The sequence below is a fragment of the Helicoverpa armigera genome, chromosome 19 (assembly GCF_030705265.1).
Source record: "Helicoverpa armigera isolate CAAS_96S chromosome 19, ASM3070526v1, whole genome shotgun sequence".
Lineage (NCBI taxonomy): Eukaryota > Metazoa > Arthropoda > Insecta > Lepidoptera > Noctuidae > Helicoverpa > Helicoverpa armigera.
Genome location: NC_087138.1, coordinates 4,224,337 through 4,246,727, shown reverse-complemented (window position 1 = coordinate 4,246,727; position 22,391 = coordinate 4,224,337). Strand labels below are relative to the sequence as shown.

Sequence of the window (22,391 nt, the reverse complement as noted above, 5' to 3'; positions counted from 1 at the left end):
TGATTCAAAGTTAGAATCATGTCCACTAGTTAGAACTATAGACAAAGATTGTCTGCTTACTGTTCAAATATTACTTAGTTAAAAATCATAAATTTTTCGTTCGATAATTTTATATCACCCGGGTGAAGATTATGTATTAGATATCGACTCGACTATGTTTATGTCGAGTATTTGTATATTCTAGCTGGTTGCTTGTTTGTGGTCGTCATGGTGACGTGTGGTAACAACGTCGATGGGGCTTATCTTTAGCGGTGTGATCTTCAAAAGATATCAACCGATTTAATGTAACCATTGTGATTATTGAAGTACTGAAACGATTATATTATATATGTATACGACATACGTGAATGACTAATGTGGTATTATTTAATATCCTGACAAGATGCAAGCGTACCAAAAGATTCTAACCACTTCTGGTACTCCGTTATATAATCTTTTGCAACATTAAATTTTGTTTTTAAACAAAATAAATAGATAATGCCGCTAAAACGAGATGGGAGGATGTAGTGGTGAAGAAGTGTCAAGAGTGGTTTCCGAGAGCGATGTCGAAGATAAAGTGGAGAAGAAAAATGAGGATAGCTGACCGCATTACCATGTTGGATTCATAGTCGGAAAAACAAAGAGATCCTATGAAAATATAATATAAGAATCTTTCGTAGAAAAAGTTCCGCCTCGTCAAGTTGTAGCTTTATAAACTTAAGTTTAATTAATATTAATTTGTTCTTTTGTAAATTAACCTATTTCTATTGAATTGCATATTGCCGGTTTCACACACTTATTTTAGTTTTAGTCGCTTAAGTTAGACTTTAACCTTACTTATTAATTTTTCATTTTATCATTTTCCTTAACTATCACTGGGTTTGGATGACTTATGAATCTTAAAATTAACTTAAACCTAAGACGCTTCGTCTCAACTTAACTATTTCAATTCTTTCACCACAATTCGGGTATACCCGGTTATTTACACCAACTTATTTTAACTTAATCTTAACTTAATTAATAATGTTTGACGGCCATTGAACCGTTTTATTTTTCTTATGATAACTTATTTACTAAGTATGAGTTATGAAAATTAATATTTGGAAGAACATGTGTTTATGATCATGAAATGTGCAAGTTATGAAGTGTATACAATAATTTACAATATAATATAATGACAATGTATTAGAATGAATAGATAAATTATAAAATATGTTTAAAATTGTGTTCGTTGTGGCCTAGTAAGAACAGAATCCCTTTTGTTTATTTCATCAGTAACATTTTAAACCAACTTGCTCAGTGCGGTGAGTATGGACAAATCTCCTCAAAGTTAGGGGGAGGTCTTAGTCCAAAAGTGGACGTTTTAGGATTTAACGAAAAGTATCTACTTTTATATTGATGTTATTTTTAATATTTGCTCGGGTTTTCTGGCTATAAATATATTTAAGAATGAAGATGTTTATGTAAAGATGATGTGATTTTGAAGTGACCTTTAATGATTTTGATTTTCTATGATATCATAATGATTTCACAACATAAATATGTAATACCTACTCGTAATTAAGTTCAATTAATCAAAGCAAAAAATACTATTGATCTTGCACATTCATATACAAAAAGACTTATTTCTTAATCTATATTTGAAAGTTAGTATTAATAAAGGTAAGTATGATTACTATTTACTTAATTAAATTGATTGTCCTTACGCGACACCTAGTTTAACTCGCTATAAAATAGTCTTAAATAAAATACGACCTAAAAATCACAATCCATATAATCTTGGAAAATTATTCCAAACGATAACTTAAACTTATTACTTTTTCTGGCTACATATTTAGCTGCTTGTTTATCGCTGATTATAAAATAATAGAAAATTAATTGTGTCTCGCGTATATCTGCGCTCCGACCTACAAAGGGTTAACTATAAATAACTTTCACTTAATTAATGAAAAAATACCCGGAATACATATACAATACATACGGAATAATATATGTAATTATGTTTTATGTTATTATTTGGAGAAATGATAAGAATATGGCGTAAATAAATTCTTATAGGACCAGCAATCTCTCGTTTTTGTATGAGTACAAACAATTGTTTACAAAAATAAAGCAAAAAGCAGGTGAAGCAGTTTCGAAAAACTTAATATCAGTGAATAGCTGACCCAACAAACTTCTTATCCTTTAACCTTCCCTAGACCTCTACAAACATTTTAAAACCAAAATAAGCCAAATCGGTTCGGCCATTCTCGAGTTTTAGTGATACTAACGACCAGCAATTCATTTTTATATGTATAAGATACTTCCGGTAACATTATTAATTTGTTGTTTTTTATTGTTTGCGTTTATTAATTCATAATTATTGACATTTCAAAAATAAACCATATACTTTGATTCTATCAAATTTCTGTTTCGAATATGTCAAATTGAAGCAATCAAACATTAACCTTCCACAATTGTGATAAGGTTAAAAATGTATTGAAGAGATTTGACGGATTGAGGTATGTTGATGTCCTGAGTAGATATATTTTCATGTTGATGATTATCAGTCAGTATATTGAATATTAAAAACGGGACCCTATTGTTTTCGCTCCTCTGTTCGTCCGTCCGTCCGTCTGTCATCAGGCTGTATCTCATGTACCGTGATAGTTAGAGAGTTGAAATTTTCACAGATGATGTATTTTTGCTGCCGCTATAACAACAAATACTGAAAACTGGAATTAAATAAATATTTTGGGGGCTCCCATGCAACAAACGTGATTTTTTTGTCCGTTTTATAAATACTCCCACGTTCTCCTTATTATTTAAACACCTACTTATTATTTCACCTGATGTTACAAAACCTATCTATCGGTATTATCGATGTTACTTAGTGCCTGAATAGGTAGCGAAAACCAAGTGAATATGCGGTATTTTAACTGTATAGATTAAGCTATTATTCCAACTATTAATAGTGAAAAGTTTCAAATGTCCAATTGAAACGATACCGCCTACTAACGAGGTTTTCCAAACACAGTTTCTAAATATTAAAATCATGTTATGCAGTTGCAAATTTGATATGTAATATGCAAATTCATATAATCCGATGTTTCAGTAATGGCATATGTACTTGTATTCGTTTTTATGCCTGGTTTTTTATTTCTTCATCATCATATGCCTTTTACGTTGTCCATTTCTGAATAAAGACCTCCCCAGAAGACCAAACATCCTAGTTTTGGTTACATCGCGACTTCATCTAGTTAAAACGGTATTCATCATTTCTTTTTCCTGTAAATACATATTGGTGTTGTGTATTTGAATGTCTGCCCATAAACATAAAGTAACTTAAAACTTAACTTCTCGTATGGTCGGTAGTTATGAAACAATAGAAAATCAACTCAATCATTGGGTGTACTAAAGGGGTATTAAGTTTCATACTTGTGATACTCCTAATTAGTGAAAGTTCCTTGAATGATATACCTATGCATTAAAAAGAGATTTCTGACATTCCTATGGACGCAGTTAGAAGAATAATAATATGTTAAGAAGAAGAAACTGCTTCACCAATAACTCAACTGAACTTAAGTACTAACAAAAAACATTAAGGCTATGCTGTTGACTGTTTTATCACTAACACACAAACTTACAAACTAGTAGAACATTTTTAGACGACCTCTTACGTTATTAATCCGAACTAACCTAAGTTATGCTGATTTAGGTAAATTAAACTTAAAAAATATACTGCGCATTGGAACAAATTGACGACAACTCCCACTGTAATTTGCACGAATGAATTTAAAACTAGATTTCAATAATAAAATGGAACTTATTTTTATATTTGGGCTACAAAAAGGACATACGGTTTTTAAAGGGACTTAAAAAAATTGACGTTCTCGAATTGGTCGTGGCTATTTTTCAATACGTTTGCGTGTCAAAAGATCGCAACGCTATGTTGTCGCAGGAAATATGTTTTATTTGCCCTTTAGGAAACGGTCAACCTAAAAACGAGTGCCTTATGTTCTCTATGCAAACTTAAGGAACTAATTTAGGTTTGGAAAGAGAGGTTATCACTTATTCTTCCCAGTAACAAGACATAGGACACGGTGAACGATGGGCGGTTTGGGTTTATCTATATAATTTTGGTTACTTTGAATAAATGCTATTTAATTTGATTTCATTAGTTCTCATGACGTACCTAGGTATATGATAATGGCTTTAAATGTTCAGTCACTTGGCTATATCGTGGCAAACATGTACTAGTTAGGATTTTGCCTTGAGTGTTCACGAGCTGTTTAGAATGAATGGCATAAAAGGAAAGGAATTTTTATTTTAAAAATCATTTCAGCCATTCAAATTTTTATTTTATTTGGCGTGGTTAGTTACATAATTTTGAAATGAAACCTGGTTATATAATCAGGTCTGATAATAATTGCAATTTTGTGTTTGTAAACGATATTATATATATATCCGAAATTTAGCACCTTTCATTTCTATTAAGTAACATCTTGACACATGTCTTTACTTCTATAGTCCTTTATGTGGCCCAATTAAAAATATAGATATTTATGAAATATATACGAAAGTCTGACTTAAACTAACATAATCCTAACATATAGGCAACGATGGAACAGTTTTCTTATAAATCTAAATAAATGTAATTTGGTAGACTATTCTCTAAAACTAACCATAGATATAAGGACTTAAATATTACACTATGTAGTTTCTTTCATCCCAATTTTGTCGTTTTAACGCGCTTATTATATTTACAGACTTACTTAATCTACTTTTAAACTGATTTGAAGTTTTATGAAGATTTTTAATGAAGAAATTAATTGTCAATATGATTATGAAAAAGTCATGAATTTCATACGAATCGAAGGTGAGATCAATGGTTTTTCAATGTTGAGTTGGAGCTACAAAATTCAACACAATAACACACGTTTAACCGACTTCAAATGGAGGTTCTCAGTTTGACCTCAAAGTATGTAAGTCTGTGCGCGATTATCTCACGTTTGGGTGAGCCGATTTTAATGTGATTTTCAGCATAGTATTTGTCACACTTAGGGGAAAGTTTTAAGTATATTATTGAAGTCGATTTTTAAGAAAAAAAAAATTGTTTTCTTAGTAAATGATTTATATTATTGGTAGAAACTAATGCCTCAATCTACAAGGACTTATTTAGTTAAACAGCAGTAGATCTTATATACTTATGTTAAATATTGATCAGTTATTAATTTGGTTCATAATTCAGTCACTATTGATGTAAGCGACAAAGGCCCAAAGTTCCTATTGTTTTAATTAAATATATAAGTAACATTGATTTGCTTTACATTTTTTTGATGATTTGATCCCTGTTATTAATTGCTTATGATGATGAAGATTAAGTTTAGTATTGTTTTTTTTTTCATAAGAAGTATTACATAATCATTTTTTAATTAAATGAAACATCATCTTTAATTTATTTAATAAGAAATTAGATTGCTTGCAAATATTGCTTGTAGCTTTAATACAATAGTCTAAAGGTGCGGACCTACTTAATGAAACTATATAGTTTTCATTAATATTAGATATTTTTTGTTTGATTTTCACTTATTTTCAGATATAGCGTTTATTTTGTTTGCTTATGTAAAATTTTCACAGCTGGTAATGCTAAATCGCAATATTAATTGCCGGTTTTGTAGCTCTAACAAGATAATTGAAAATGGTAAACCATGAATTTAATGGAATTTTATGAATGAACACGACAAACACCTATGTACCTAATGACTTACGCCTGTCTTATATGCTATTTATTTATTACATCTATCTATTGTAATTTGGCGGTTACATCTTAGCATTTTTATATACAGTATTGCTTGTGTTTTACGCCAATTACTCTAAACGTTCCCATTTATTTCATTATTCCCAAACTCCTTAGTTTTTATTAAATACAGGTATACTTCGATAATTCTAATTAGTTATTTTATAGGTAAGATAATATTAGCGGTTGGTTTTGAAGTTGATGAGATCTACCTGGTTATAATGCAGCCGTATATCGGGTGTGTCAAACCTAATCACATAAAGTATACTCTACTAACTTCTGCCAGCAGTTTCCTGTGGGAACCTCTGCACGGATAAAAAGTTATAGCTTATTCCATAGGGCTATCTACCACTGAAAGAATTTTTCAAATCAAACCAATAGTTCCTGAGATTAGCGCGTTCAAACAAACAAACTGTTCAACTTTATAATATTAGTATTGATGATGTTCTATTACATTGAATTCTATGAAATTGAATTGGGTAGGTAGTTACCTAGGTCAAACATAAAATACGTGGTCAAATTCATTTGTTAATATTACTTTCATTTCAGTGGCGGCGTAGCATCGGGTGGCACCCGGGGCGACTTTTATTGAGCAAACCCCAAAAAAACGACAAAATATAATCACGTAGTAAAAAAAATCATACTGAATTAACACTAAAGTACCCAAACAAGTTTGAAAAAACACTGAATAACCGAGTGTGTGAGGAAGCTGCGAGCGCAGCGAGCGTGAAATTTTAGATTTTTGGGACGTAAAAAGATAAGTAAATAAAGAATGAAGGGAAGGCTACTGTAGAGTGTAAGGGGCGAGCGCAGCGAGCGCGAAATTTTTGAGATTTTTAACACAAAAGTAGCCAAACTTGTTTGAAAAAAGCACTTTAAAGTAAAGAAGACGTGAGCGTAGCGAGCGCGCAATTTTTGAAATTTGGGACGCAAAAAGATTTGTAAAGAAATGTATTGCAAAGTGTAAGGCGCGAGCGCAGCGAGCGCGAAATTTTTGAGGTTTGGAACACAAAAGTACTCAAGCAAGTTTGAAGAAAAAACGACCGGAAAGTGAAGCAGCTGCGAGCGTAGCAAGCTCAAAATTTTTTGAGATTGGGGTCACAAGGGTCCCACCTTCGCTTACAAATAGCGTCTAAATAGCTTAGAAATATCTACTGTAAAGTGATTTTTTTAATTGTTATTTTTGAGGACTTTCTAATTTAGCTCAGAATTGAGCACTAATTAAAAGAAACTAACTTTTTGTTAGATTGAGGACTCAAAAAGTAAGCGCAGAATATTTTTTCAATACTTTGAGGAAATAATTTAAGTAATCAGATAAAAGCAAAAATACAAGAGAAGGGTGACAGTCGGACTGAGAGGGGTGACCACCTCGATGTCTCGCACGTGCAGTGTTGTAGTTCTGTTTAAATTTGAATATCGCGCAGTAAATGATAATGATAGTGAGCCTAGGCTTCGCAGATTAGAATGGCACCCTTAGTGACTTGTCCCTTCTGCCCGCGCCATCCTGGTCATGCAGATAAGTGCCGACCAAGATGGCACCCCCCGAGACGTGGCACCCGGGGCGGACCGCCCCCTCCGCCCCCCCCTTACGCCGCTACTGTTTCATTTATCGTTTTGATAGAATAATTGATTTATTTTTATATTGATATTAGGTATAATCTTAATAAGTACGAGTTTGATGTGAAAAATCTGTGACCGCATAATACACTTTTTTATGCAAATTGCATAGAAAGTTACCGTTTTTGACAGTTCAGTAAAAGTAATGAATTTGACTCCTTTGAAACTACCGTATTGGAAAAATTTTGACTTAATCCGTTCAGCGGTGGCCAGAAGATTTTTTTTTGTTTTCATAATTTATTACTTATATCATGTGTAAAGCAGAGAAAAAGTATAATAGGTACCGAATGATCTGCGCACCTGACAGTGTTCAAAGGAAAATACCGTTGTGTGAATGATTGACTCATTAAAATTGGTTTAGCGCATAGGTATTATTATTTGATTTACTTTGTTCGAAAAAGAATTTCCTTTAAGTTTTTCTTTGTGTTAATCGACGTAGGTATATAATCCAGTATTGTCATCTGATTGGGTTTGACACACTTTGTATAATGAAACTTATAGTATGTACTTATGCTAGCTTATGATAATTCTTATTAGTAAGTCCCATACACGATATTCTTCCTACAGCCTTGAAAATATCAGTTTTCATGTTGTGTTATTTGAAATGAGTCCAAATTCAAAGATAGTATTAGCTACATTAAGAGGTTCTCCGTTGAACAATATTCAACCCTATTCTTTAGATGGAAAAATTAATTTTAATTTATCTCCGGGTTTCTGTAAAATAGTAATTTATTAGTAAGGACCTAACTAGTTTAAATAACAAATAATCTACCGCCTGTTATTGCGCAACATATTATTATAAACATGTGGAAAAATAAAATAAAACACAATACTTAAAACGAATCAAAACATATTTTAATTATAAATCGAGTAATAATGTAGTTTTTTTAATAAATAAAGATTTATACACTTGATAATAATTTGATGATGATGATGAATACATAAACTAAAATTTTGACAAAAATAAAATAATAATATGATGATGATTTTGAATGTTTTGAATGGCATATATTGTTAAACGGTTCTGCACCAGTTACAATAAATACTTTGATAAACAAATTGTTATTTGAAGAAACATAATATAACATAACATATAATGTATATGTTCATCGCTCAATTATCGCTGTTTTGCTAATTTTGAAACTTTTTTAGAATTTATTTTGTCGAAACTGTACTATCGGATTTTCATTTTATTTTGGAAATTTTTGACTGTATTTTGTATATCGTGTATGAGAATTCTTATAACCTAATTGAGGTGGATTTCCTTTTGGTTGTATGAAGTATTTTTTTTTTTCATTTCGATTTTGCAAATCACTCTGTTTGAACCACAGTGCAACGTTTTGTTGGACAGAAATGTTTTGATTAAAAGTAACTACAGAATGAATCTTGATATATGTAAAATAAAATAAAAATGTTTTTGCACAACCCTAAATAAAAAACGGTTTTACCTAACTTAAAATATTTCGTTATGATATTTAAAAATTATTTTAGAATCTGTTGCGTTTTTTAATAGTTGTATGAACTTAAAGATATTTTCTTAATAGAATCTTACTTAGGATGCATAAAACTAAGAAACGAATTAAATTGTTCGCAGATGACCAATGGAAGTAATTTGTATGTGTTATGAAAACTAAGATATAATATATAAACCTAAGGCGGATTGCCGACATATTAAAGTAGTAAACTAAATTATTCACCAATTCATCAGGAATGAGCTCAGATCCCTATTTTTATACAAAAAGAAAATGTGAGAAATAGAATGCATCAAATTAAATACTCTTTGTCAAGACACCAAAACTTTTGACTTTTCTCATAATAATATAAGAAAATAAGCATGTAACTTGTTGAAAAAAAGTGCAATTTTATTAAGTACCGACTATTATTTACTTCAGTTAAGTTTTATTTCAGTTTGAAGTTATTATAGTTATCTCGGTGATTCTATATTTTTATGTTGTTTGGGTCTAAAAATAGTTCCATGTTTTGATTTTCATATAGAGGTAAATGTTAGTAGCCCCACTTTATTGGAAGCAGTGTAGACTAGACATCAACTTGGGAGATAAAACTGAATCCACATTATTGCAAAACGTGGTCCTAGAAAGTACCGGCTTTAGTACTTAGGTATAAACCATGGTGTAGCACAAAGTTATTGTTCTAAATCTAGTGCACACTATCCTCGGTACTTTTTTGTGGCATAAAAAGCTGTAAATTACATTTCAACAATAATTTATATAAGTCGAGCCCATTCCTGATTGAATACATAGATTATAAAATAAAAGCGTACTAGGATAAGACTATTCAGCCACTTCAAATTATATTTATCGAAAACTAAATCAAATTAAAACTAATAATTGACCGGTAAAGAGTGTGATTTCGTAAAAATAAACAAAACCTAAATATAATATTTTAAATGGTATTATATACCCACTAAAAATAAAATATGTAATAAACTAAAATTTAGATTTCCATGTGTTATTTCAGTGATTTGAGTTACGGCTTTTTTTAACCAGATTCCTATTTTTTATATTATAATCTTAATTTTACTTAATTATTCAAATGTACATATTTTATTTATTGAGCTCTAAGCTGTGCGTGGACTCCGAATAATCGAATAAAATGTATAATTTTAACTGTAAAATTATAATTATATAAAAATGCGAACTCAACCTAAATTGTACAGCATCTACGTATTAAATCTGTTATTTATGTACAACTCTCAGCATACATAAGGCCGGCTATACACTAGTAAGTTTTTCTCACGTAACTTACGATAAATTTAAAATTATAACACCCTTGCGTTAGTCGCTAACAGTAGTTTCTTAGAACAATTTACGTAAGTTACGTAATTTTCACGGAAGCCACTTAAAAGTGTAAAGACTGGGTAATAATAAGACGCCATCTTGTTTTGGCGTGTAAAGTAAAAACTCTATGATTTTATCACTCACTTGACGAGTAGCCGTTTACGACTTTAACCATAATGCTTAAATAAAATGATTAAACAAACTATTTACTAGGTAAAAGTGACCGTAAAATTATAAGGCTCTATGTGCTAATCATATTTTGTTAGTGTGCGTACTTTTATAGATATATTTACCATAGTCGTAATTTATAATGATAAATTGACCTTTGCAGATGAAAAAGCAAGGATAATCGATGAGAAAATTGCATAAAAAGGTTGGCATAACACAAAACTATCATTAACACGTAGGTAATGAAAACCAGCTTTTTAATTATTTATATTAAAATTATGAAAATATTATATAGAACGGTTAATTTTGAATAAAATATATTTTTAAAACAATTATTGTTTCTATAAAAGTACGCACAACCTTTTATTTTACTCTTTGTTGAAACAAGCTTTAGAATATATTTCATACACACAGCCAAAATTACTTTTTCGAATTTAGGTACTTATCATACTCTGTTGATGTGAGTTTGCACCAAAAAACCTCAACATGTCTTGAAACTGGTCTGTAGAAAGTTTTTTATTTTGTGTGTGTGTCTAAGATTTTCAAAAAGAATGTATGTCTGATTTTTTGCAAACAGAAAAACGCTATATCATTATTTTTAACCATCAACGAAAAAGTGGGGTGTTATTAATTTGACACATGGGTTCCACCGCTACGTGAGTCTATCTGTGATACCGAATAGCTCTTAAACGGATGAACTGATTTGGATGCGGTTTTTTTTTTAGTTGAAAACTTGTTAGCCAAAGGTATTTAATGACTTAGATACTTACACTTTCATCAAAACGGGCTCATCCGTTCTTGAGTAATTAAGTTGCTGTTTTTTGATTTAGCAACATTTTTCGTTCAATTTAGACAAACATTATTAATTATCAGGTTCTTACATGTTTTTCTTATTCTAAATTCTTTCATGGCGGTATAAAACGTTCCTGCTGTGTTTGTAGGTAATTATATACTTGACTGTTTAAAAAGTGGTCCTATGTTCGAATCAAAAGTCGGGTAGAATTGGAATGCTCCAAGTACTGTTAATAGCAATGTAGGTGAATCAATTCGAAATATTGAACCTTTTGGAAATAGGAGCGTGATTTCACCACTTTCAACCCTGATTGAACAGTTACAATGTATGTTCAAGCCTATTTAGTGCAAACTCACATTTAGAATTTTAATCTTAAATTTTGCAAACGCACACATACTCTCTTTCTTTCTCCTTCTCACTCACTCACTTTATTTCACACAACATTCCCACTCACGACTCTAGTTAGGTACTAATTTATTATTTTAACTCCTAATTCTAATCTGATTTTAGGACACAAAAATTTAATTACGTCTGTACGATCGGTATGTTTTTTTTAACCTGATTAATTATCTTAATATTTAAAAGAATATTTTATTTATATCCTGTCTGCGAGTTCCTCAATAATAAACGAAAAATGTTGAGTTAAAATTAAGACCTTAATATATTCCTTATTGCTAAAACCTTCTTCAGGCATTATTTTGATTTATTTATTCTACGTAATTATTGTAATCGATCGTGGATTCATAAAAGGTAAAAATAAAAATTACGTTAACTCCAAACAAAATATCTTAATTATAAACCTATTAATTCTAAAACATCTTATCAATTAAAACCCATCTATAGGTATATCCTGTGTTCGAGTTCCTCTCAATTTATTTGACCTTACACTATATTCGTAACGCGTATTATAAGCCTATCTTATTAACTAAGGCTTCTAGCCTAATCACAATCGTACTTTAAATTAAAATGTTTGGAAAATAAACGTTTCATGCATTCAGTTAAAGTAAAAAAATAATATAATATTTTTCTTAGATCAAGAGATGTCCTGGGTTTCTTCGCTTACTATGAAAGTTGTTGACTGTATTCGTTTTTTTTTATTATAAACGCAAGACAATAAAACTTAAATTAAAAATAATTGTTCAAACTTTCAACACCTAAAAACTATTAAAAAGAATTGTACATCCTAAAACCAAGATCACCAAAAAAAATAAATCAAACACGCTTTATATAACAACTTTTAAACAATTCCAACATTGCAAAGGATTAATATATACACTTCTTAAAAGGACCTCCCCTTAATGTTAATATTTAGGATACAGCCATATAAAAATAGTCGCCTAAAAATATCTATAGAAAAATAATTATATTCAAAGTTACGCAAACACACCTTTCCTTAGCTCTTACCAAAATAATCACGACATAATAAAAACTAAATCGACATTTTATGCCTTATAAATTCGATTTCGAACTATGACGCAGTGTTTATAACTATATGAAAATATTATAAAATCTAAAATAACCAAAAACATAACCGTTCAAACTTTGGAAATTTTGCAAACGAATAAAATATAATCGTTAAACTATTTTGGCCGAACAACAAATCAAATTGTGTTTTTGAAACCTACGTTACTAATTTAACAAAATACTTAATTAGCCAATTTCTTTCGATTCACACTATCATCATGTTCACCTAAGTATCTTTTATAAGCATTCCAAACACAAAAATATGCCATCTAATATATTTTCAATTCCAGTAAAAATGTATGGACGTAAAAAGACAAAATGTATGCAAAAAGGATGAGTGACATGGAGAAAAAAAATATTTAAGAGAGACTAGGCTGGGGCACTGACCTACACCCAAACTGAAAAAGCGGAAGGTAATCAAACTGAGCCAAGTTGAGCTAAAGAGATTATGAATATTAGCCCTTGTATTAAAAGGTAAAAAGAAAAGTTTAAACAGTAGCGTACTGGTAACATTGTACTTTATTTAGAAACATGTTCACAACTCTTCCTGTACTATTTAAACAGTTATTTAAGTAAATAACACTGTCTAGCTCAGCTTAACTCTGCAGCAATTTCCCAGAACTTGGTAGAAAACTCTGCATTTTTCCCCCTTTGACGCTAGTTACAATCCCGAAGATGTACAGTAATTGTTTTCTTACATATCATAGACATCAGCCACGTCTGCCTGACTGACTGTCCATCTTTCAAAAGTCCTGATGATTGATCGGTACAAAGAAAATTTGATAGCGTGGCGTACAGGTATTTTATAAGTACTTATATGTGAAACAGCTCAAGATTTTTAATATACCGTTCAATCAGTAATATAATTAAGTTTGCTTATTTCAGTTAAACTATGCAGAAAGCTCCATGATCTTTTTAGAAATCTTTGCATTTTAACCCCATGGCTGAATTTCTGTTTATGATATGAGAAAACGGTAGAAAAGTTGAAACGTTCTGGTGATAGAGTACTGTAATTTGAAAAACAAACAAGGCCCCAACTGTTCCGTTCAACCAGTTATATATGTTGGTATATATGGCTAAGCTTAGCTCTGCAGACAGCAAAGACTAAAAGAAAAACTCTGCATTTTATCCCCATGACGCTGATCCTTTGATTGCTTGTAAAAAACATTTATTTACTGTTTATATATTCAACGTTATTATTGGATAGGTTACATTTTACATTTTTTTACATACAGATATAATATTGAAAATTCTAGCTCTGCGTAGACGAAGCAAAATGTGGACAAGATGCAGCGGGTTGTAGTAGCAAAAACCAGGTGCAGAACAGAGTCTAAACAAGCAAAATTGAGCTTTAATCTCTTTGGATTAAGTCCTGAAGTCGAGCGGTACAGAGAAGGGATAAAATTAGTATTCGAACTGGTTTGACTTTTAATGTATTGAGAAGAATAAGTGCTCAATTTTTAGGCATTCTGTGTACCGCTTCAGACAGTTATGAGATGGATGCGATGGTATTAAAAGCTCAAGTAAACCCATAAGACTAGGTCTAACGCCATTGTCGAAGTATTGCGGCTTGTCCTCGTTATGCCTATCTTGATTGCTTGAAGTTTTTTTCTGATTTTAAATCTGGCATAGTTTTCAAATTTTGATGAGATTGGTTTTGATAATTTTTTTTTCTTTTCGAGTTTTAATGGTTGTATCAACGTTGTAACGGACTTATTCATATAGTTTTTGACCGTATAATTTTTCCACAATTATTGAAGTTTTGAATCCAATTTTTGCTTTCATCTTGATAATATTGAAGAATTACTAAACTGAAACGTACGGTGAACACCAGAACAATGCGAATCTTCGTTTCTTCATCCCTTAGAGTTAAGTTACGTGGTATTTACATAAAAAAGCTATGATAGAAAGGATTTACTCTCCTCCTGCTTGACGATCCCCATCTCTTGGAGTACGGCTTCCAGACCTTCCGGCATCCTGCCCTGGTCTAGCTCCAAATTCCACTTGTAATACTGGAAATGGAGGAAACATGTTTCAGATTATGAAGTTAGTTTATTATGTGGTGCATCGGTCATGATGAGTTCCTTGGTGTTTCGGAAGTCATGGGGGCCCGGCAGTCATTTGAACATCCTTGGCAGGCGTTAATAGTAAGAAGTCAGACACTCGGACGACCAGTCTTACCAAGGAGTAAAGTAGGTTGAGGTCAGATAGGTAGTCTGTTCAAAAACACTGGCCTACTCAGCAACCGGTTGCTGGAAGCCGACCTCAACATTGGGAAAGGGCTTGTTCTCACAAGCATGGTGTGTTTCAGTTCCACTCACGCAAGTTACCTAATCACACCAAGAGTTTTTTCGTCGTCACAGCCAATACAACATGCATTGCTGGCCTAAGGCATACGACAAGCTGGGATTTGTCCATACCCAGAGCACATGAGGTCGAAAACTGCTTAGCAACTCGTGTAACATGAACAAAGAACAAGTATCACGTACAAACCTTATCCAATTCCTTTCTGAGCGCCAGGACAGACCTTTCCCGATCAGCTACGAGCTCTTCCAGGTATTGGTACCGCAGCTTCTTGCGCGCCCGACATTCCCGCGCCGACTGTCTGCTGCGCTCTGCTTGAACATGATGAGGACACGTTAGGCTTATATGGATTTAATGTAGCTGCTCGAGTACGTGAATAATTCCTAAAATGTACTCTATTTATTTATTCTATAAATATTAGAACACAAACTGTAGTTATATCGCTGTAGCAATATGGCGGTTTTTGTCAGTAAGTCTGACACTCTGTCATGCTACACTTGGAACGGCTTCTATGGTTAGATGTGCAATCTTTGGATTGCAGTTTCTTGTATAAGTATTACATTTTTTTTTAATTTACTAAGGTCTGTTTTACCAAATTGGAGGTAAATTACACTTTTCATATTTGTCTAAAGATTTGTTAAATGAGGGCTTATAATAAGAAGTGTAAATGATGTCACAACATGGTAATACGAAGGAGAAACACTATGATTCCTTAGCAATTATAAAACATAAAGCATATTAAATTAATCTCTACCTCGTTACAATAGATAGCAAAGCCGAGATAACTAACTAAGATAATGACTTGTTATTTCGATATTTTTGTTTTGGATATTCCCATTTGGATTACGAAACGAATTTAGAGCAGTAGAACAACTTATTTTCAATTCTTGTCTAGTTTCTTTTGCCTGTCCAAAGTCAGCCACCTGACGACTTTTGTGTTACCTATTGTGCAGCCTAAGTGCCGCAAAATAATTTTTGTATTTCGCAAAAAGATGTATTTATGTGCCTCATTTCTTTTCTATTCTTTTAACAAATAATGTATACGTACAATCTGCATTGCGTTGGTTAATAACTTGCGATATTGAGAAAATGGACTAGATCCAAGTACCTACTATAGGATGAAAATCCCCTGTTTTTAATCCCATTATCAGACACGCAAAGTCGTGGTGGCCTAGTGGGCAAAGAACCAACCTCTCAAGTATGAGGGCGCGGGTTCGATTCCGGGTCAGGCAAGTACCAATGCAACTTTTCTTTCAGTGGCTGATAAAAAGGCGAAGGAAAACATCTTGAGGAAACCTGGACCATGAAGTCTGAAATCACCAACCCGCATTGAGCAAGCGTGGTGATTAACGCTCAATCCTTCTCCGTGTGAGAGGAGGCCTGTGCCCAGCAGTGGGACGATAAAAAGGCTGTAACGTAACGTTAAATCATGTAAACAATAGATCCTTACCCAGCTTAGCCTTCATGTCCTGTTTGTCGATCTGCGCCTTGCGGCCGGGCCTGCGCCCGCGCTTGCCTCCCTCGCGCCGCTCCCCTCCCTCCGCACCCGACGCGCCCACCGACCCGTACACTCCGCCACCCAGCGACTCCTGGAAATAAAACCAGACAAACTTACTTCAAGAAACCAAAAGGGCTAGGCGAAATAACAACACTCGTTTGCGAACTAGATGATCAGTATCAGTTTTGTTTTATTTTTTCAGCCAGCATAAAAAACAACCAACAAACACCAACCAATTACAGCTATCGATAAAATATAAATGAGTTCAAATCGATTACAAAACATTCGTTAACAGACATACTGCGTTAAACTTGGCAGTGACTGCGACAATGATCTCGGTTTCACTAACACATATAGGCAAGCATTACGTCTAAATATGTCCCATTCATATACCCATACCCAATACTATTAATAGATAGGTAGGTACCTATTGCTGAATTTTTTCCGTACTAGAAACATCATCATTTGCCGAGCCTTCTAAGCAACTATGTTGGGGTCGGCCGCCAGTCGAACCGAATGCAGCTGTGGTGTACCGTACCAATGTTGTACAAGGAACAACTGCCTATCTGACCTCCTCAAGAGAACCCAGGCAACCCAATACTCCTAGGTATGACTGGTCGTTAGACTTACTGGCTTCTGACTACTCGTAACGACTGCCAAACATGTTCAAATCACAGACAGCAAATGGCAGCTTTAGATACACGTATAGGTAAGTAGGTACATATTACGTTTAAATTAAATATGTCTCATTCATATACCCAGTACTATTTATAGATGGGTAAGTACCTATTGCTGAAATTTTCCCGTGCTAGATACGTAGATTTGAATAGTGGGATTGTGGTTTTGTCTACCTCTACAGTGACAAGACATCTCATGTGTCATACAATTTGTGGATATGTCAATGTGTGTGTTTAAGACTATACGCCACGGGTTTGTGAATATGTGTTTCTTCAAAGCGTAGTTTTGGCAATATAGCAAAATAATTATTGTTAATATAGTATATATGTATCTATACTAATATTATAAAGAGGAAAACTTTGTTTGTTTGGTTGTAATGGATAAACTCAAAAACGACTGGACCGATTTTAAATATTCTTTCACCATTAGAAAGCTATATTATCTGCGAGTAACATAGGCTTTATTTTATCCCGGTGCGGGCAGTAGCTCCCACGGGACGCGGGAAAAACGGCTAGTATTTAATATAGTATTAGAGGCAGAATAGTAAGTTTGTGTATAAATGTATTTTAAAGATTCAATTAATAAAATAAATCACCAGAATCCTAGTACATTATTGTTTGAAATGAAAACTAACTGGATTCTTGTTACAATTTGTGTTATGAGAATCTTACTTGTTCTATTTATAATTTTGTTTCTGTAGGTCTACATGTTATTTACAAGTATAATAGAGATTAAGCATTACTTTGTTCGTTTGTTTGTACCCTAAAAGTTCTGAAACCACAACCGATTTGAAATATTATTTCACTGTTGAAAAGCTACACTATACCCGAAAGCTAACCTAGGCTATATTTTATCCGGGTACGAGCTGAAGTTCCCTTGTATCGTTCATCTGGTATTGCATAAAGAAAGCAGATATAATGCAACAATTTGTAACTTCCATATAAAAAAAAAATAACTACGTACATGTTCCTGCACGAAAGTGTACAAAAAAGATCTCATTACAATACAAACACCGAAACACCATTCTCATTTGAATGTGCACGTAACACGAATTAGTTAACAACAGCTGAGCGGATGTTTAAATAATAATTTCATGGGTAAATTATACGTAATTTGCTTGGCAAGTCATTTAGTGTAATGACAGCCAAAGCTAAGCCAAAGCTTGTTTGTCTACTTCTCTATGGAAAATATAACGTGTTACTTAGAGGTAGCGCCGAACTTACAGTCGGTTCTTACTGTGACTCACCTCCCCACTCAGAGACAATGATTACTTAAGTCACTCCTTAGTGACGGAATGTCATACAAATCCTTCAGTCAGGAATGGCTTAAGTAATCATTAAATGTCTCTGAGTGGGGAGGTAAGTGAAATATAGTTTAATTATTCGAATCTCATAAATCTTGATTTCGACACTTATCGTAGAAATACCACATCTATTTGAGACGATCAATTCTTACATTTGTTTTCAATAGTGAAAATGCACGCACTTTAAGTGAATTTATAATCAATATTATTGTCATACCATGGTTTTGACGACCTCGGTGGCGCAATGGTCACCATGCCGGACAGCCGAACCTGAGGTCCCGGGTTCGATTCCCGGTTCGGTCAACATTTGTGTGATAAGCATGTTTGTTGGCCGTGGTCTGGGTGTTACAATATGTATTTATAAATATGTATATATGTAGCTATATGTAGTCTATCAGTTGTGTTAGCACCCATAACACAAGTTAATTAATAACTTACCATGGGGCTAACCGACCGTGTGTGTAAAGGTGTCCCGATTATTATTATCCCGATTATTATGGTAATTCATTAAAATCAATTTCAAAGCAGCTAGGACTTTATTTAAAAACAAATTCGTTTTACCGCAATTAAGATGCGACCCGGATTCATTGGTTATAAGTGTTATTACGCCGTACGCGCAGGAAGACCTTGACGGCCCTTTACTTTTAAAACTTTTTAACTGGAAACTAAAGGAGTGTAAGCGACATGTGCGCAAAACGTAAACAATTCCAGAAATCGTGACATAACTGCGTAGTATCGAATAATTCGCACAACTTTTGTACACAAGAAAAAAACCAAGGCGAGCGTCTATCCACAATGTCTGCCGGTTCGTTGACACTAAAACCTCATTGGAAATATAGGAGGTATGGGATTAAAAGAAATAATATACTAATTTGATATTGAAATATTTATTCTATACTTTAAATGGTACTTGGAAGCAATACGTCCGTCTAACAAGATCCCGTGACGCAGTGTGTGTAGAGTTAAATAAACAGTAGATTGTTCAGATAGAACAAAGAACAATGTTATCGAAAGTTAGGGGTATTAGTTTTTGCTTTATATAATCCAACACGCCCCCTCAAAAATTAATCCCTAACTTTTAGTCATTCGTTAGTTTACTATACAGTATCTAGTCTACAATTCAACATTACAAAGTGAATACCAACTTATAAATACGACGTAACATATTATACTTCCAAGTAAGGTCTGGGACAACTGTACAATAATGGTCCAACATTTGCTGCACAGGATCAGGGAAAACCCAGAAAAACCTGATCAGACCATTTCATAATGAAATTGTACTTAAATTAAAACTTATTCTATACCCAATCCTTTTCTCAGTCTTATAAAAGACACGACTGGTAAAGGTTTTGTCAACAAGTCTGCCAACTGGTTACCTGTGGAAATATAATTTAATTTTATTACATTTTTCTCAACTTGTTCTCTAGAGAAATGATATTTTATATCTATGTGTTTGGACCTTTTATGACTTGTTGGATTATTAGCTATGCTAATACATCCGTTATTATCTTCATATAAAATAATGGGCTTATTAATTTTAAGTTTATGCTTTCTGCCAGAGACTTAAGCCATAATGCTTCTTTAACAGCTTCATATAAAGCCATATATTCGGATTCAGTAGACGAGACCGCTACTGATGTTTGTCTCTTTGTACACCATGTAATTGTATTTTGATCAAATAATTTAAACACATATCCAGTAGTGCTTTTCCTATCATTACAATCGTGGCCACCCCAATCTGAGTCGACATATCCACTTAGGATGTTATTGTAATTATTTCTTGTATATGTTAACTTCAAATCAATTGTGCCTTTGATATATCTTAAAACTCGCTTTAAGCATAACCACAATTCTTTATTGTTCTTATTTGTGTACCGACTTAAAATATTTACGCATGTACTTAAGTCCGGACGCGTACAAAGCATAATGTACATTAAACAACCGATCAGGTGACGGCATGGTGCGTCACACTTCTTATCAGCGTTAAGAGCTTCATAGTTTAATTTAAGCTCCATCGGTGTGTTTATAGGATTGCAATCACTCATATTAAATTTATTCAAAACGGTTTTAATGTAAGCACTTTGGTCTAAAGTAATTTTATCATGGTGTCTCTCTATTTTAATGCCCAAAATAATTTGATATCGTGTAAGTCGGTCATTTCGAATTTAGTCATTAAATATGCTTTGAAATTATTCATTGTTTGCAAATCTGCACATGCTATAACTAAATCATCGACGTACAAGATTACGTAAATATTTTAGAAATGTCTCCTTTACCTTTCATATATATACACCTATCTACTGGGGAGTTCTGAAAACCTATTTCTTTGAGACATTGTTCAAATGTTTCGTACCAACATCTAGCTGATTGTTTTAAGCCATAAAGAGCTTTGTTTAATTTGCATACGTAATTATCTTTACATTTTACACCTTCAGGAACTTTCATGTAGATTTCTTCCTTTAGTGTACCATTTAGAAATGCTGTTTTACATCCATATGATGAATCAGTAAATTATATTGATTTGCGTAGCTAATTAAGAATCTAAAGCTTGCTATTCTAGCAACTGGTGCAAATGTTTCATTATAATCACTAAGATATTCTTGACTGAAACCTCTAGCGACAAGACGTGCCTTATATCTTGAAGGTTGACCTGAAACGTCATTTTTAATAGTGAATATCCATTTACAGTCTACAATATTTTTATTTAATGGTTTTGGTACTAATGTCCATGTATTATTTTTCTTAAGAGAATTGAGTTCTTCTCTGACTGCTTTTTCCCACTGATTCCTATCGTTCAGAGATTTAATTTCATTTAATGATTTTGGTATATTACTTGTGATGGATAACGCACTATAGACATCATAGTCATTTTCATTATATGATTTACGCGAACATGTTTTCAGTCTTTCACTTCTTCGTAAATTTAAAAATTCATCAGGTTTATCCTGATTTTTGTGTTTCAAACTACTCTCAGATTCATTTTCAGGTTCATTCGGTATTTCATGACTACCGATTTTTCGAATTTTACTTGTACTGCATTCATCAGATTGAGAGCTATCTGATTTAGGGCCAGAACTATGAGACTTATAAGACACTGATTTTGTTACGGAGTCATTATCAGTTTCGTCTTGGGAATATGTATTATTACTCCGTTCAGGTCGTAATGAAGGCCTAGATTCGATAAAATTAGTCTCATCAATTACAACGTCCCTTACAGTTTCATATTTTTCGAATTCTGTATTCCAAACTTTATAACCATTGGGTTCATAACCTACCAGTATTCCTTTCCACGACCTATTGTCAAATTTGTTTTACTGGTTTTATTATGAACATATACAGTTGAACCGAAAACTCTGAGATTTTTAACGCTTGGTTTCCTATCATGCCACATCTCGTATGGTGTCTTTGATTGACTTAAAGCTTTCGTAGGCGTAATATTTATTAAATAAACTGCAGTTAAAACTGCATTTCCCCAAAACGTTTTGATGCTTTAGTGCCATTTAACATAGCACGAGCTTTTTCTGTTATTGTGCGAACCATACGTTCTGCAACACCATTTAACTGTGGGGTCCTAGGAACTGTTAAATGATAGCTTATGCCTCTTTCTCTACAGTAGTTTTTCATTTCGGTGGATAAGTATTCACCACCGTTATCACTATAAAGATTTACTACTTTGAAATTGAATTTAGCCTCACTTTTAGCGACATAGTCTTTAAAAGCTGTAAACACTTCTGATTTGTAAGTTAACATATACACCACACAATAATGTGTGTATTCATCAACAAATAAAACAAAATAATTTCTGTTATCTATTGTTGGAGGTGTTATAGGACCACAAACATCTGAATGCACAATAAACAGAGGGCGTTTAATGTAACTTTTGTCTTTAACTTTATTAAAAGGCAGGCGAGTCTGCTTCCCATTTATGCATGCTTCACACAACTTATCATTTGGAGTTACGGTATTTATTTCATCTAAGTCATCAATCATATTATGACATTTTAACTGCA

At 32.9% G+C, this 22,391-nt stretch overlaps 1 protein-coding gene across 5 annotated transcripts in view; it reads right to left on the bottom strand.

The window, feature by feature from the left end:
- Positions 1-8,208: 8,208 nt before the first annotated feature.
- Positions 8,209-22,391, bottom strand: part of LOC110372956 (REPTOR-binding partner) — a 32,391-nt gene continuing 18,208 nt past the window's right edge. For 2 of the 5 annotated variants that reach the window (XM_064039406.1, XM_064039407.1), the window contains exons 2-4: positions 16,353-16,491; positions 15,092-15,216; positions 8,209-14,610 (exon numbers count right to left, since the gene is read on the bottom strand). In XM_064039406.1, coding sequence (XP_063895476.1) covers positions 14,497-14,610; positions 15,092-15,216; positions 16,353-16,491 — 378 coding nt within the window. In that variant the 3' untranslated portion in view covers positions 8,209-14,496. Of the gene's footprint in view, positions 14,611-15,087; positions 15,217-16,352; positions 16,492-22,391 lie in introns of all 5 variants that reach the window. The other 3 variants (XM_064039408.1, XM_049841383.2, XM_021330004.3) reach the window with 3 other exon arrangements.